Raw genomic sequence first — 14,381 nt, forward strand, 5'->3', positions numbered from 1 at the left:
ACTTATTGTATCAGTATGTGCTGAGTCAATATTTAAATGCACCATCTGGTGCTGCCAGCATCATTGGATTAACAATAACACTTTATTTAATGTTTGTTCCGACAAAATACTGCGATTCATTATGACTGTCTGTCCACAATCTGCAAAGTGTCTTTGATTAAAGGTGAAGTGTTAAAGAAATGTCTCCAGACAATAGAACAGATTTGTCTGTATTTATTTATTTTCCATGTTCTCTTTCATATGTCATTGGTATCTTATCTCATGTTACAGACAGAGAGCCAACAAAGAACATGTGAACAGTACTGGGCTGAAGCTCAGTTTGCAGACTCAACAGTTTAGCCTTTAGCCTATTGGAATGATCTCGGTGGTGCATGTGCATGAAGCAGGGCACCAAGCCTTCACCAGCTCATTACTGCATCCAGTGGTGTTTTTCAAGATTGGACAGTTGATGTAATGGTCTATATATGGACAGGGGTTGTCTAAAAATAAAGTAAAGCAATGATTAGCTCATTGTCTTCATTATCAGCAACACATTTTACCTGCCCAGTAATTAAACACCACATTTACTTACTGCAGAGTTTGTCCACACAGTTGTTAGGACAGGAGCCACATGGAGATCCCGGTGTGTAAGGCGCCCATCGCCTGAAGTTTCCTCTGTTAAATAAAAACAGTTTATTACAATTATTTCAGGCTTAATAATTGTAATTTCATGTAATTTAGACTCTATTTTTCGTTTTGTCTGAGCACATATGTCTGTATTTACATATATATTGATATTTGTACATGTAAATGCAAGTATGTGTACTTGCATATATCGTTTTTTCTGTATATGTCTGAAATAAAGATAAAGATACAAAGTGTGCTCCACCCTCAAACTTCAATTTATTTCCATTGCTGTTAAGATTGCTAACAAAGTGACATGTAAAATAAAGCCACTGTAGGCTTTATGGGTGTGAAAGGTGTCACCTACGCGCGATAATAATGGCAGCCATAGTAATAGATGTTGTTAGGGCACAGCGTTGCTCCACAGCCAACTTTGTATGAGCTGTTCCATATGACCTGATGAGAAAAACATAAAGCCGTTGGTTTTAGAGATACTCCAGTGTTGAAATAGCTACTGACTGCTCAAATATGAACATAAGTCATTTATGTTTGTCCTGTTTTAACATTGCTAATTCTTGACTGCCTGGAAACATTTGGGCACTACACTCTGCAAGTTAATTTGTATTTAAAGCACTACATTTGTTTTAGTTAAAAGAGACAAATTTATCTTCCTAAAAACGCAGTGCCTGTTTAAAAGTGATTAAACAACTGCTTTTTGAAATATAAAAATTTCATTTTTCTAAATAGGTTTGGATTCTCTTTTTGAAAGCAGGAAGGGCCACTCGTCTTGAACATACAATCCACCATAAAATGAATACTTAGTAATGAGAAAGACACAAACAGAGTCCTTCGTCATGACATCAAAAGCATCCTGCAGCTCAGATAGCAACATTATACTTTTATTCAACAACGATAAAACTAGAAGGAATTTTTGTACTTAATCATTTGGACTTCTCTTATCACTGTCTGCACTTTCTACTTAATTCATGTATTTTGCATAATGTGAGCCAGAGTTCTCATGTAGCATGTCACGGCCGGGCGGATCGCACACAGTAATTCGGCGTGCCCGTGTGGCGTGCTGGCTAGACCCAAGCGCGGCGAAGGCTAGCGGTGGGTTTGGAGCAGACACGCAGTTATTCTAGTAATGACCTGAGCACGAAGCGTGGCTTCGGAACGGTCGTTACAGACAGAGAGCGAGCGGAGCCGGGAAGAGAAAAAGGATCGAAAGGGGTTGTAACTCACAGTTGCTGGATCAGGCGGAGACTGATGTCGCAGAGTTTCGGAGCTCGTGACACGAGGATACTGATGTCTGAGCGGCGAACAGGTGGGTGGCGTCTCTCTTTTAACCCCGGCCCCGTGATCAGCTGATCACAGCCGATCACCGGCTGACAGGACCCCCCCCCCGAGGACCGGCACCCGACGGGCCAGGACGGCGGCGACGGAAATCCGAGATGAGGGAAGGATCCAAGATGAAGCGGGACGGCACCCAGGAGCGCTCATCAGGGCCGTAGCCAGCCCAGTCCACCAAATACTGGACCCCCCGGCCCCGGGGACGGGAGTCCAAGATCCGACGGACAGTGTAGACAGGACCCCCATCGACGATCCTGGGCGGGGGCGGGGCCCGGGAGGGGGGCGCCAGTGGGGAAGCGACGTGCCGCTTAAGCTGCGAGACGTGGAAAACCGGATGGACCTTCATGGCGGGCGGAAGCCGGAGACGGTAAGCCACGGGGTTGAGCCGGGCGGTGACTTCGTACGGGCCGACGAACCGGGGAGCGAGCTTCTTGGACTCGCCGCGCAGCCGTAGGTGCTTAGAGGAGAGCCAGACGCGGTCCCCCGGCCGGAAGGGGTGACCCGGGCGGTGGCGGCGACGATGCTGCCGGGTGTACAGAGCGTTGGCCCGGGAAATGGCAGCCCGCGCCTTGATCCAGGCCTGGCGACAGCGGCGGACCATCCGTTCAGCAGCCGGCACGTCGACCTCCGCTTCCTGATGGCTGAAGATAGGAGGTTGAAATCCATGACAGACCTCAAAGGGCGAGAGACCGGTGGCGGAAGAGATGTGAAGGTTATGAGACAACTCAGCCCACACCAGGTAACGAGGCCATAGCGACGGTTGGGCGGAGACGAAGCACCGTAAGAAGCGCCCCAACTGTTGGTTGGTCCGTTCAACCTGCCCATTGGTCTGAGGGTGATAGCCGGACGAGAGACTGGGAGACGCTCCGATCAGGCGGCAGAAGGCCTTCCAGAACCTGGCGGTGAACTGTGGCCCCCGATCGGAGACTATGTCCTTGGGGAATCCGTGAAGCCGGACGACATGGTCCAGGAGGAGCTCGGCCGTCCGTTTGGCGGAGGGGAGGCCGGCCAGGGCGACCAGGTGCACCGCCTTAGAAAACCGGTCCACAAAGGTGAGGATGGTGTCAAGACCGTCTACAGATGGAAGGCCGGTAACAAAGTCAAGGCCGACATGGGACCAGGGACGTCTCGGCACCGGGAGAGGGTGAAGGTCGCCAGCGGGTGGCTGGGTGGAGGACTTGGCCCGAGCACAGGTGTCACAGGCGGAAACGAAGTCCCGGACGTCCCGAGTCATGGAGGGCCACCAGAAGGCACGACGGAGGAGCTGGAGGGTTCTGTCGGGCCCTGGGTGACCAGAGAGCGGGGAGGAGTGAGCCCAGAGCAAGGCCTCCTGACGGCACCGGGATGGCACATAGAGCCGCCCAGCTGGGGTCTCCGGCGGAGGCGGTTCGGCGGTCAGGGCGTCCCGGATAGAGTCCTCCAAGGGCCACCGAAGGGGGGCAGCGAAACAATGAGACGGTAGGATAGGCCCAGGGTCTGACGTGAAGTCGTCCTGGGTGAACTGCCGGGAGAGGGCGTCTGCCTTGGTGTTCTTGGAGCCAGGGCGGTAGGCGAGGTGGAAGTTGTATGGTTCGAAGAATAAGGCCCAACGGGCCTGCCTTGGGTTGAGCTGCTTGGCAGAACGAATATGGATCAGGTTCTGGTGATCAGTCCAGATCAGAAACGGTTCTTTCGCTCCCAGGAGCCAATGCCGCCATTCTTCCAAGGCCCACTTGATGGCCAGGAGTTCCCGGTCGCCGACACCATACCGTCGCTGCGTGTCGGAGAACTTCCTTGAAAAGTAGCAGCACGGGTGAAGTTTTCCATCCGGGCCGTGTTGAGAGAGGACGGCGCCAGCGCCAACATCGGAGGCATCCACCTCCACCACAAAATCTCCGGCAGGATCAGGGTGGAGCAGGACGGGAGCTGTAGCAAACCGACGAATAAGGTCTCGGAAGGCCAGTTTCGCACCAGGGGGGAGGCAGAAGGGCTTGGGCAGGTTAGCTGGTTTGGTGAGGGATGTCAGTGGCGCGACAATGGTGCTGAAATTGCGGATAAAGCGCCGATAAAAATTGGCAAAGCCCAGGAAGCTCTGTAGCTGCTTAAGGCTGGAAGGCTGAGGCCACTGGGTCACGGCTTGGAGCTTTTGCGGGTCCATGGTCAGGCCATTGGAGGAGATGGTGAAGCCCAGGAAGGTAGTGGACCGTTGATGGAAGGCACACTTTTCCAGTTTGCAGAACAGCTGGTACTCGAGCAGCCTGCTTAGCACGGCCCGCACATGGCGAATATGGTCTACTTCGGTGCGAGAGTAGATCAGGATGTCATCCAGATAGGCAAACACCCATCGGCCCAGCATGTCCCGCAAGACGTCGTTGATCAGGTGTTGGAAGACAGCAGGGCTGTTGCAGAGGCCGAAGGGCATCACCAGATACTCCCAGTGCCCGTTAGGGGTGATGAAGGCCGTCTTCCATTCGTCCCCTTCTCTAATCCGCACCAAATTGTAAGCGCTGCGTAGGTCTAGTTTGGTGAAGATGCAGGCCTGGGAGAGGGAATCGAGCGCGGTGGATAGCAGAGGAAGAGGATGGCGGTTCTTAACAGTGATTTTATTCAAGCCTCGGTAGTCTATACAGGGGCGAAGCCCGCCGTCTTTCTTCTTTACAAAGAAGAACCCCGCAGCTGCAGGGGAGGTAGAAGGGCGAATGAAGCCCTGTTGGAGAGCCTCAGCGACGTACTCCTCCATGGCTTTGTTCTCTGCGGTTGACAGCGAGAACAGGCGACCACGAGGAGGGACTGCTCCCGGGAGGAGCTCGATGGCCATGTCGTAGGAGCGATGAGGAGGGAGAGCGGCGGCTCGCCTCTTACTGAAGACCTCGGACAGGTCATGGTAAGCCGGAGGGATCCTATCCAGATCGACGGGCTCCGGGGGTGACGCCTCTTCTGACTTTGAGTCCTGTCCAGTCCGGAGGAGAAGGCAGCGGCGTGAACACTGGGGACCCCAGTCCAGGATCTGGCAGGAAGACCAGGAGACGTGGGGGTCATGTCGACGGAACCAGGGGTATCCGAGGATGAGAGGAGAGGAAGGGGCCGAGACTACTAGGAACCGGATCTCCTCCTGATGATCCCCGACAGACATGCGGACTGGCTGGGTCTGGAACTGGACCGGGTAGGGTTGGAGTGGTCGCCCGTCTACTGAGGTCACCGGGAGAAATCGGTCGACGGAAGTCAATGGGATGCGGAGCCGAGAGGCTAGTTTTTGGTCGATGAAGTTCTCGGCGGCTCCGGTGTCCAGGAGGGCTTCGGATGAGAGCTGTTGGTGTTTCAGGTGAAAAGTGACCGGTAACAGAAAACGAGAGGGATCGGAGGAGTGGGAAGGGCCAGGTGGGACACCCCCGCAGTCTACCTGGCGTCGTCGTTTCCCGGCCGTAGCGGGCACTGGGGACGACGGTGTCGAGCTGATCCACAGTAGGCGCAGAGGCCCTCACGCCAGCGTCTCTCTTTCTCCTCTTTGGGGAGTCCACCCAGCTGCATGGGCTCCTCGCTGGATGTGCTGCTTGGGCTAGCCGTGGCTCCATCAGAGGGGGGAGGAGGTTGCGACGACGTGGTCCGCTGAGGCTGGAAGGGTTTTAAGGCCCGAGGGGCATGGCGAGGCCGCGACATCACGCGTTGGTCGATCTTCAGGGCAAGGTCCACGGCCTCATCCAAGGTCTTTGGGGCCTCGCGGCCGGCCATCTCGTCTCTGATGTAATCAGCCAGCCCCTCTAGAAAGATGGAGCGCAGAGAAGCATCTCCCCATTGAAGCTTAGCAGCCAGGGTGCGGAATCGGGAGGCGAAGTAACAGACTGGTCGGCTGCCCTGGCGTAGATGAAGCAGCTGTGACTCCACTTCCACTTCACTGCTGGGGGGAACGAAGGTCTTTTTTAACTCCTCCACAAACAGAGCATAGTCATTACACGCTGCAGACTTATTGTTGTAGAGAGCCGCGGCCCATTCCTGAGCCTGGCCAGACAAGAGAGAGGTGAGCATCGCCACTTTTGCACGGGCAGTGACGTATTTAGTGGGTTGACATTCAAACATCATGTCTAAGGTGGCGAGCAGTCCATCAGGCCGGCCGTCTACTCCGTTCCACTTGTCGGGTAGTCCGATCCGGGGTTCGGCGCTCACCGGCGCTGGCTGACGTTGCAGCGAGGTGACGGAAGAGGAAAGCTGGAGGACAGTTTCGGTGAGAGACTCCATCTTTGTGCTCATCCGATCCACCACACCGCGGAGATATAACACTTCGGCTTTCAGCCGTTCGAATTCCGCTGGGTCTACATGCGGCTCAGACATCCTGTCACGGCCGGGCGGATCGCACACAGTAATTCGGCGTGCCCGTGTGGCGTGCTGGCTAGACCCAAGCGCGGCGAAGGCTAGCGGTGGGTTTGGAGCAGACACGCAGTTATTCTAGTAATGACCTGAGCACGAAGCGTGGCTTCGGAACGGTCGTTACAGACAGAGAGCGAGCGGAGCCGGGAAGAGAAAAAGGATCGAAAGGGGTTGTAACTCACAGTTGCTGGATCAGGCGGAGACTGATGTCGCAGAGTTTCGGAGCTCGTGACACGAGGATACTGATGTCTGAGCGGCGAACAGGTGGGTGGCGTCTCTCTTTTAACCCCGGCCCCGTGATCAGCTGATCACAGCCGATCACCGGCTGACATAGCACTTCGATCAGCCAGTCATTAGGCAGTAGTTAAGTGCGTCATTTCTGAAGGGGCTGACCTTTGGGATTTTCATCATAACTGTCTGTAGTTTACTCAAAGTGGTGCAAAAATGTTTCTTGCAGCATGATAATGCTTCATGGCAAACAGCAAACGTGTCGGACAGACTTTATTAATGTGTCGACCTTAGTGGGTGATTCACAATATAAATGTCTATCTGACAAAGCTGCAGATATCACTATATTATTACCGCATACTATTGTCAGTGTAGATCAAAATCATTAAGCAGCTACCAAGAACTGAGGCTACTTGAGAACAAAAGGCATCCCTGGTGTTAAAATGCTCTGTGAGTAACTTTTCTTAGATAAGCTTATATTGGTTCAGTTCAAGAATAATATGTTCACTCAGTTGGAGTTGTGTTGTTTGGCCACCTGATCACTGCAAGCTTAAGATTCACGCTCTTTTGGGTATGTATTCACTTTGTTATTGTGTGAATGTTTTGCTGAGCAAAGATCTGTAAGACTGAAGCAAGACAGTAATAAATGGAGAAAACAACAACCCCAAAGATGCTGAAAAGCTGTATGAAATGAACAAAGTCGTTTCATTTGTCATTTGATCCACAGTTAACCCATTAAAGTCTCAATCACTAATCCATTGCCAAAAAAGGTCTCATTAAAAATGTTGTGTTTACGGAAGCGTCTGGTGAATAAAAATACGTGATATTAATTTGCATTCTTTTTGCAATTTATTCCTTTCGATGTACCATGCAACTTATTTCAGTTTTTTGGGGAGGAAATAAATCACACTGATGATGAAGAAGTCTTAAAAACTCACAAAGAGTCATGTAATCAAATTATGATGCACTTGGCTTTAATGGGTTAATAAAAAGAAGCAGCTATCAAACAGGTAAAAGAAAGCAGAAACCTTTCTGTATAAGCTGTTGTTACCTGTGTATAGTGACCAATAGATTTTCCATTGGTGGATCCAGTGGGGTAATTGTAGTGTTCTACCTCACTATGCCACGCATTGATGACATCAGTCCACGACTTAAGAGAAGATGAATAGAACAGATTCTCGCCCAAGTGATATCCTTTTTGACAGTGGGAAACATGGCAGCACTGATTATTTATTAGGATCTACAAATGCAGGCTTTCGTTTTCATTTCACAGTAGATGTCACGGCTGGGGCGGCAGTCGTGTGGAGGTGAGAAGGAGGATCCAAATAGCAGCCAGAGGTGGAGGTGCAAGTGAGATCTATTTACAGTGAGTAATAACCAAGAAGCGGGCAGAACCGAAACATAAACCTAAACTGGGAAAACTAACACAAAAGGAGGACACGGGGCGAGGAGCAGAGAGACACGGTGAAACACGGAATAATGCTGAGTACACAGAAGATTCACAGAGAAACACAGACGACGCGACAAGAAGCACAGGCAGGCACAAACTATAAATACGCACACCAGGTAATCAGGAAAAGGCACACAGGAGGGGACACAGCTGGAACTAATGGGCATAACGAGACACAGACCTACAAAGTAAAACAGGAAACACACAGACTGTTTTACAACACAAAACTCAGGGACCCGTACAGAGCACAGAGGGAGACACAGGTAGGGAAAATAAACACGACAACCAAACCCCAAGAACTAATACAAAATCAGAATAAACTAGAAAATAATAATCATAAACTCAAAGCGCTGGGTCACCGACCCAGGACCATGACAGTAGATTTAATTTTTAGTAAAACAGGGTTCATTAAAAGCCTATAGATCATTATCTCCTCGTAGATAATATATTCTACTCTGTGTAATTTGTTATTAAAAGAAGGTATTAAGACTGAAGATAAGATAAAGTTCACTGTGATTCTGACCATCAATCACAGGTTTGCTCAGTTCAGAGGGAACCTTTAAATTGAGCCAGATTCAGATATGGAGATGTGGTGCAAGGTAACAAAGAAAAAGAAAGAAAGAAACAGAAGGAATAAAGGGAAGAGACATATACCATTGAGCAGGCGGGTGCTGGGTGCTCCATGATCCAGAATACACTGATCAACCCAAGCCTGAGCACTGGCTGCTACCTCCTCACTATAGCTCTATAAAAGAAAAAGAAAAAAAAACCATTATATTTTGAACATACACCAACAATCCCTAAGAAAAAAAAGTCATTCTCTGGTTAGATTTGTGCTGAAAAGCAGCCCATTTGTGCCTGGAAAAATTGGTGAACTAAGAATGCAAAGTTAGAAAATACATCCTATTCTAATGCTTCAAATATGAAATGGCTTTAACTGAAGTGCCCTTGCTATTTGACACAAGCCAGTTTGCTATTCTACCAAAAGTTCCAACGCAAACGTGCAATTTTTCTTTTTACTTCTCTGCTAAAGCCTCACACCTCTGCACCCAGCTCGTTTGGCAAGGACATGAAACAGCTTTATTCTCCTGCTTTCAGAACTTCTGGCTTGATTTCCTACACTGAATATGCTTTAATAAAAGAAACATCACATATGATTAATATATAAATCATATTTTAGACTGATTAAATCTATCCATGAAATAAAATTGTCTAATGTATTTGAATATGTCAAACAGCTTCAATACATTTGCATACAATCCGAGTTGCTTGAATAGAACTGGAAAGAACTGGATAAAAACTGGAAGTTAGGATTGAGTCACCTCCTTATCATTAAACTATACAGTCCGGCTTTTATGATTTACAGGACTGTGGGTGAGGTGCAGTAAACCTCTCCCACTTTATCATTTTTCTCCCTCCTACAGGGAAGGAGGGAAAACAAATGCTGAGGATTGTGAGTAAACACTTGTGGAGCCACATTTACTGTTAGAGTTGAAAGCACGACTGACCATTATCAGCATGTCAGACGCCGAAGGCTGAACCGCTCTCCTGAACGCATTGTGCACGTCTACGATCTCAGCCTGAACCATTGCATTTTGTGGGCAAACGCCTGCAGGAGCGCGTGCGCACACACACACACACACACACACACACACACACACACACACACACACACACACAGACATTAAAAATCAATGTGTAAACACCGGATTACAGACATAATAAGGAGTGGTATTTACTCCCGTGGTTTAATATCCATGATATGACTCACAAACATATCCTGGTTTAATTGCTCTAAAATGACTCGACATACAAAAAGAGTACACAGAGAGAACTGGGCCAAATGCATTAATCTTACTGGGAGACTTACTGGCACAGTTTCAGATGATGATTAAAATAAAATACTTTTGCAAACATGCCTAATGCATTTTTCACAGCGCTTACCTGGCTGTGGACACACCATGGAAGGTAGCATTTGAAAATGAAAAGAAAATTCAAGTTAATTTCTCATAAATGAAACAGACTAAAAATGCTAATTCTACTTGTTGTAGCTATTTTAATGCTGTTATTTGTTTCTTTTTTATCAGTTTCATTCACTGCTCTGTCAGGGAAGTTTATAGACAATTAACACTATAAAACCTTTGAGTCCCAGTTGTCCCCCAAAATATGACTAATAGTGGAGAACTGTATCCTTGTGCATCATTTGTCTTGCATGAAAAACTTAATTCAACAGTACCAAGTGAATGAAAATAAAGAATATTTTAGTCTAAACTCTGCTGAGGACTCACAGAACAAAAAAGAGGTTTTAAATTCTAAAATATACACTTTTCAGCCCATGCAAAATTCTTGCAGCATATGATAACATAGGTGACATTACTGTGTAGTAGAGAAGAAAGCTTTGCACTTCTACTCACCAAAACACATGCTGAGTGCACCTGATGCACTGCCACGATGTAAATGAGGAATGCTAGCATTTTCTCTGAGAACAAGAAAACAAAACAAAAATCATTTTTTTCTTTTTATCCATGATGCTTTTAAACATTGTTGCCATTTTTAATTTCTGTGTAGTTTTTGTAGCTTGCCATTCATCCATGAAATAAGTAAGATATTTCTTCCAAAACAAATCTGAGTGTTTATCTATCTATCTATCTATCTATCTATCTATCTATCTATCTATCTATCTATCTATCTATCTATCTATCTATCTATCTATCTATCTATCTATCTATCTATCTATCTATCTATCTATCTATGCTATAGCTTTGGTTATATGATATATAACAGAAACTATAAAAATGATTAGATCTTACATACCTGCTCCTAAGTCCTCAGGACGATGAGGTGAGTTGGCACTTTCCTCTGCCTCCTTATATAGATCCATGTCAAGTGCTCAGTACAGTGGATATTGTACAAAGACAAGTCTGTCACATTGCATTAAAGGGGCCCTTTCTTCATAAGAGTACACCTGACTGCGAGTAAATGGGGAATTGTTAAGCCCGAGGGTTTAGTGACTACCTGATGTATTGGCCTGTGTTTACACAGCATAGAGTGGAACTGTTTCTGAGGTCAAAGCAAATAAGGAATACTGATACTGATGGATTAGAAGATAAAGTTGTATGCTTTTATATAAAAAAGGATTAAAGCTGTACAGCTTGGGTGGGCTAAAGAGGTGCCCATAACTTGCACTTGCACAAAATGCAATACATTAAAAGATTAATTCACAACGGCATGCAGGAGTGGGAACCAGCAGATCATTAAGGCAAATTCAGTTGTACAATTCACAATGATATTATTTTAACCCAAAACTACAAGTGACAAAGACTGCTTTTTGTACTTTTAGTTTAGAGAGGGTTTGAAAAAATCCTCTCTAAACTAAAAGTAAGTAAGTTTAAAAAGCTACACTAATCAATTTAAGATGAGATCAGTTTGTCAAACAGAAAAAGCATTTGCAAATGCAGAGACATGCAAAGTTCTTTAATTATGTTTTTTTTTTTCTCCTAATATTTTTCTGGGGATGAAATCAAGAATTTTTTTTGCAGTTTGTCTGCAAATAAACTGTGTGAAATGAGTAGCTTACACTGTTGTTTACACTGTTAGGGACTATACATAGGCAAAGTAGAAATGTTATCTTGGAGCAACATTTCTTACAGCATAGCACAATCTTTTTTGTCAGTTCTTCATTGCATGTTTGACTGTACAAAAAGCATTATGCTGCTATCACCCTTATGCTTAATGCATTACTTTTCTCTTTGTTATGCAGAACAACGAATTGCTGGACTCAGTAACACTGGTTACTTTTATCACTGAAACTGGGAGCACTTTTCAAAATGAAGTGTAATGCGTAAGAGAAAATAGGCTTTTTAAACAATTGGGTAAAACTAAGTGGCTGTTGCATGGGTAGAAGACAAACCTACCAAATTCAAGGTCCTGTATGGTAGAACAAGTGGCCTTTTGACTTTTAATATCATCATAAATGCTACACGATGTTAGCATCCTAAGGGGATTAATTAAGACAGGCAGGATGTATTTTTCTAGTTGATTTTATTTCAGTCTTTAGCAACCTATCATTATTAAAGTCAATAGCCTGTCCAAGGTACACCCTGGACGGACAATCATTCATACTTACATTCACACCTACAGCCTTTTAGAATCAGCAGTTAACCTCCTGAGTGAACCTTCCCCATTGTCAGATGGAATAAAATCCAGCCAACTGCAACCCTAAGTTGAGTAAGAGAATATGCATGTAAGACAATGAGATGTATTAAGGTTAAGGTGGCATGACAGCTTACTGCTAAACATCTGGCTTCCCCTGGTGTCTGTGCATGTTTTCCTCATGCAAAAGTAATAATTAATCTTATGAGGTTTACTTTATGATAAATAGAAGTTAAATAAAAGGAAGGAGGATGTTTAAAATGTGCATATACATCAAATAAGCCAATCATTCACTGATTTTTGTAACTACTTATCCAATTCAGGATAAGTCCTGGTCCTGGTGTGTTTTTGTGTTCCACAAGAAAAGCTGCTCTCATTTATTAAATTTTTAGTTTAATAAATGTTGACGTGCTACAATCTGAAAATGTGGGTGTTTAGCATCATTACAGTCCTGTAAATCATCCGTTTGGTGTGGTGATGGTGCTAGAGCCCTGAGATAATCAGTTCAAATCACTGTTTATTTTGTACCAACTTTTGGATACCTTTTAAGAAACAGGTCATTTTGACAGGTTTGAAAACTGAATGTTACATAGCCTTATATAACAGATGTTTTGTTTGATGAAAAAAAAAAGTAGAACCTCCCACAGTATAATACTGCCTTTGAGCCCGGTTGTTTTGCAGCGACTTGCTTTTCGGCACAGTCACCAGTCTTTTATTTCTGTGGAGATGTGTGGAACTAGTTCTTGATAAAACTGGCACTGCATTAGCAGTAAAGAGGCACTGGCACTACAGCATCTTAAGGACTTGTCCACACATTTCACACAGACAAGAAGACAAAGGGTCTTAAAAAACAAAAAAAAAAACCCCACTTATAGCAACATAGCTCTCTAACTTTTCAATTACATGTAGTTCTTGTTCTTTTGAGTTTGAGTGCACTTATTGAAGTCACTTTTGACAAATGGGTCTTCCGGATGAATGTAATTTAATATAATGATGGTCCCCACTACATTTCATAGGATTCCATAATAGCTACCCAGATTTTTCACTGAAAAATACAAAATGTCAACTCCATGGTGATTCGAAAGGAAAAGCCAAAATCATTCTTCTTTACCTTCACGGTCCTGTGGGTTTTTATACATTTTGTGATAATCCACCTGATGTAAATGTATAAAGCATGAATTAATGTGAATTAATTTAACATCTAATAGTTTCTAATGTTTTTCAGTGTGAACCAAAGTGGTGGACTGACTAAAATTCAGCACTGCCCTTCTGAAAGCTGTGACTCCAACGTGGCTTTACGCTTTAAGTAATGAAATCAAGTTTGCTGCAAGTTCAAACAATGATGTAAGCTATCTTTAAAGAGTGAGATATGTGACGTATGGATACCCAGTTATACAAACTGTAAAGCAATTGTTCAGTCAGAAATACAAACTTCACTCAGTTTGCTCTCTGCTGTCAGTGGTGATAAGTATTCATACAATGATGGATTGAATGGGAGTAGTTCTTCCTGTACCACTGGCATTGTGTACATCCAGAAATGCATATATCCTTGAAACATAAGGTCTTCTCATGAAGTAAGAATAAAAGCACACCATTTAAAGTAATAGTAGCCATTACAGAACAGAAGCAGCTGCAGATGGACACCCTGGGCAGAAAACTGACAGCCTAATGAGGTGTGGCTCTGTGGAAATGTGCAAGAAAGGCTCAAGTCTTTCTTGATTTTAGAAGGAGAAAAAGGGCTGCTGAATGCTTTCACTCTGCAGAAAAGTCTGCACAGCCAACATGTAAGAAAAAAAAAAGAAAAACATGTAACATGTACATTTGTACATTTTTGACATATCTTACAACAGCCCACAATGCACTGACTGAATATCTTACTGCAGGCTTCATCCATGTACATGAATATGTTTGTTTTTGAAAAAGATCTCTGGTGAGAGTGCTAATGCCTTTTCACTAATCTTAAGCATTTCAATACTTTAGCACATAAACCATGTTATAATTTAGTCATTTAGTACATTTGTCTTATGATATGGCTTCAGGAGTCTTGCAGTCAAAGAAAATGAAATTGTTGTCTGCATATCTATATTAAACAAAAGGTCAAATTTGAGTCAAGCTTGTCTGTACGTGTGTTGCTGGTGTGCTGTCTCTTTTGACAAATTAGGTCAAGTGTATGGCAAAACAGTCTGTAAACATAGCTGTGAAAAAGCATACAAAAAGAACAATTACACTATTGACACAAAATCCTTTACTTATCGAG

At 45.1% G+C, this 14,381-nt stretch overlaps 1 protein-coding gene across 1 annotated transcript; it reads right to left on the bottom strand.

The window, feature by feature from the left end:
• Positions 1-202: 202 nt before the first annotated feature.
• On the bottom strand, positions 203-9,573 carry LOC113032403 (cysteine-rich venom protein ablomin). The gene is made up of 6 exons (XM_026185314.2): positions 9,481-9,573; positions 8,627-8,717; positions 7,574-7,716; positions 971-1,059; positions 572-654; positions 203-479 (listed from the first exon to the last, which is right to left on the bottom strand). The coding sequence occupies exons 1-6, from the start codon at positions 9,559-9,561 to the stop codon at positions 343-345; spliced, it is 624 nt and encodes a 207-aa protein (XP_026041099.2). The 5' UTR covers positions 9,562-9,573; the 3' UTR covers positions 203-342.
• Positions 9,574-14,381: the final 4,808 nt, after the last annotated feature.

The sequence above is a fragment of the Astatotilapia calliptera genome, chromosome 11 (genome assembly GCF_964374335.1).
Source record: "Astatotilapia calliptera chromosome 11, fAstCal68.1, whole genome shotgun sequence".
Taxonomy (NCBI): domain Eukaryota; kingdom Metazoa; phylum Chordata; class Actinopteri; order Cichliformes; family Cichlidae; genus Astatotilapia; species Astatotilapia calliptera.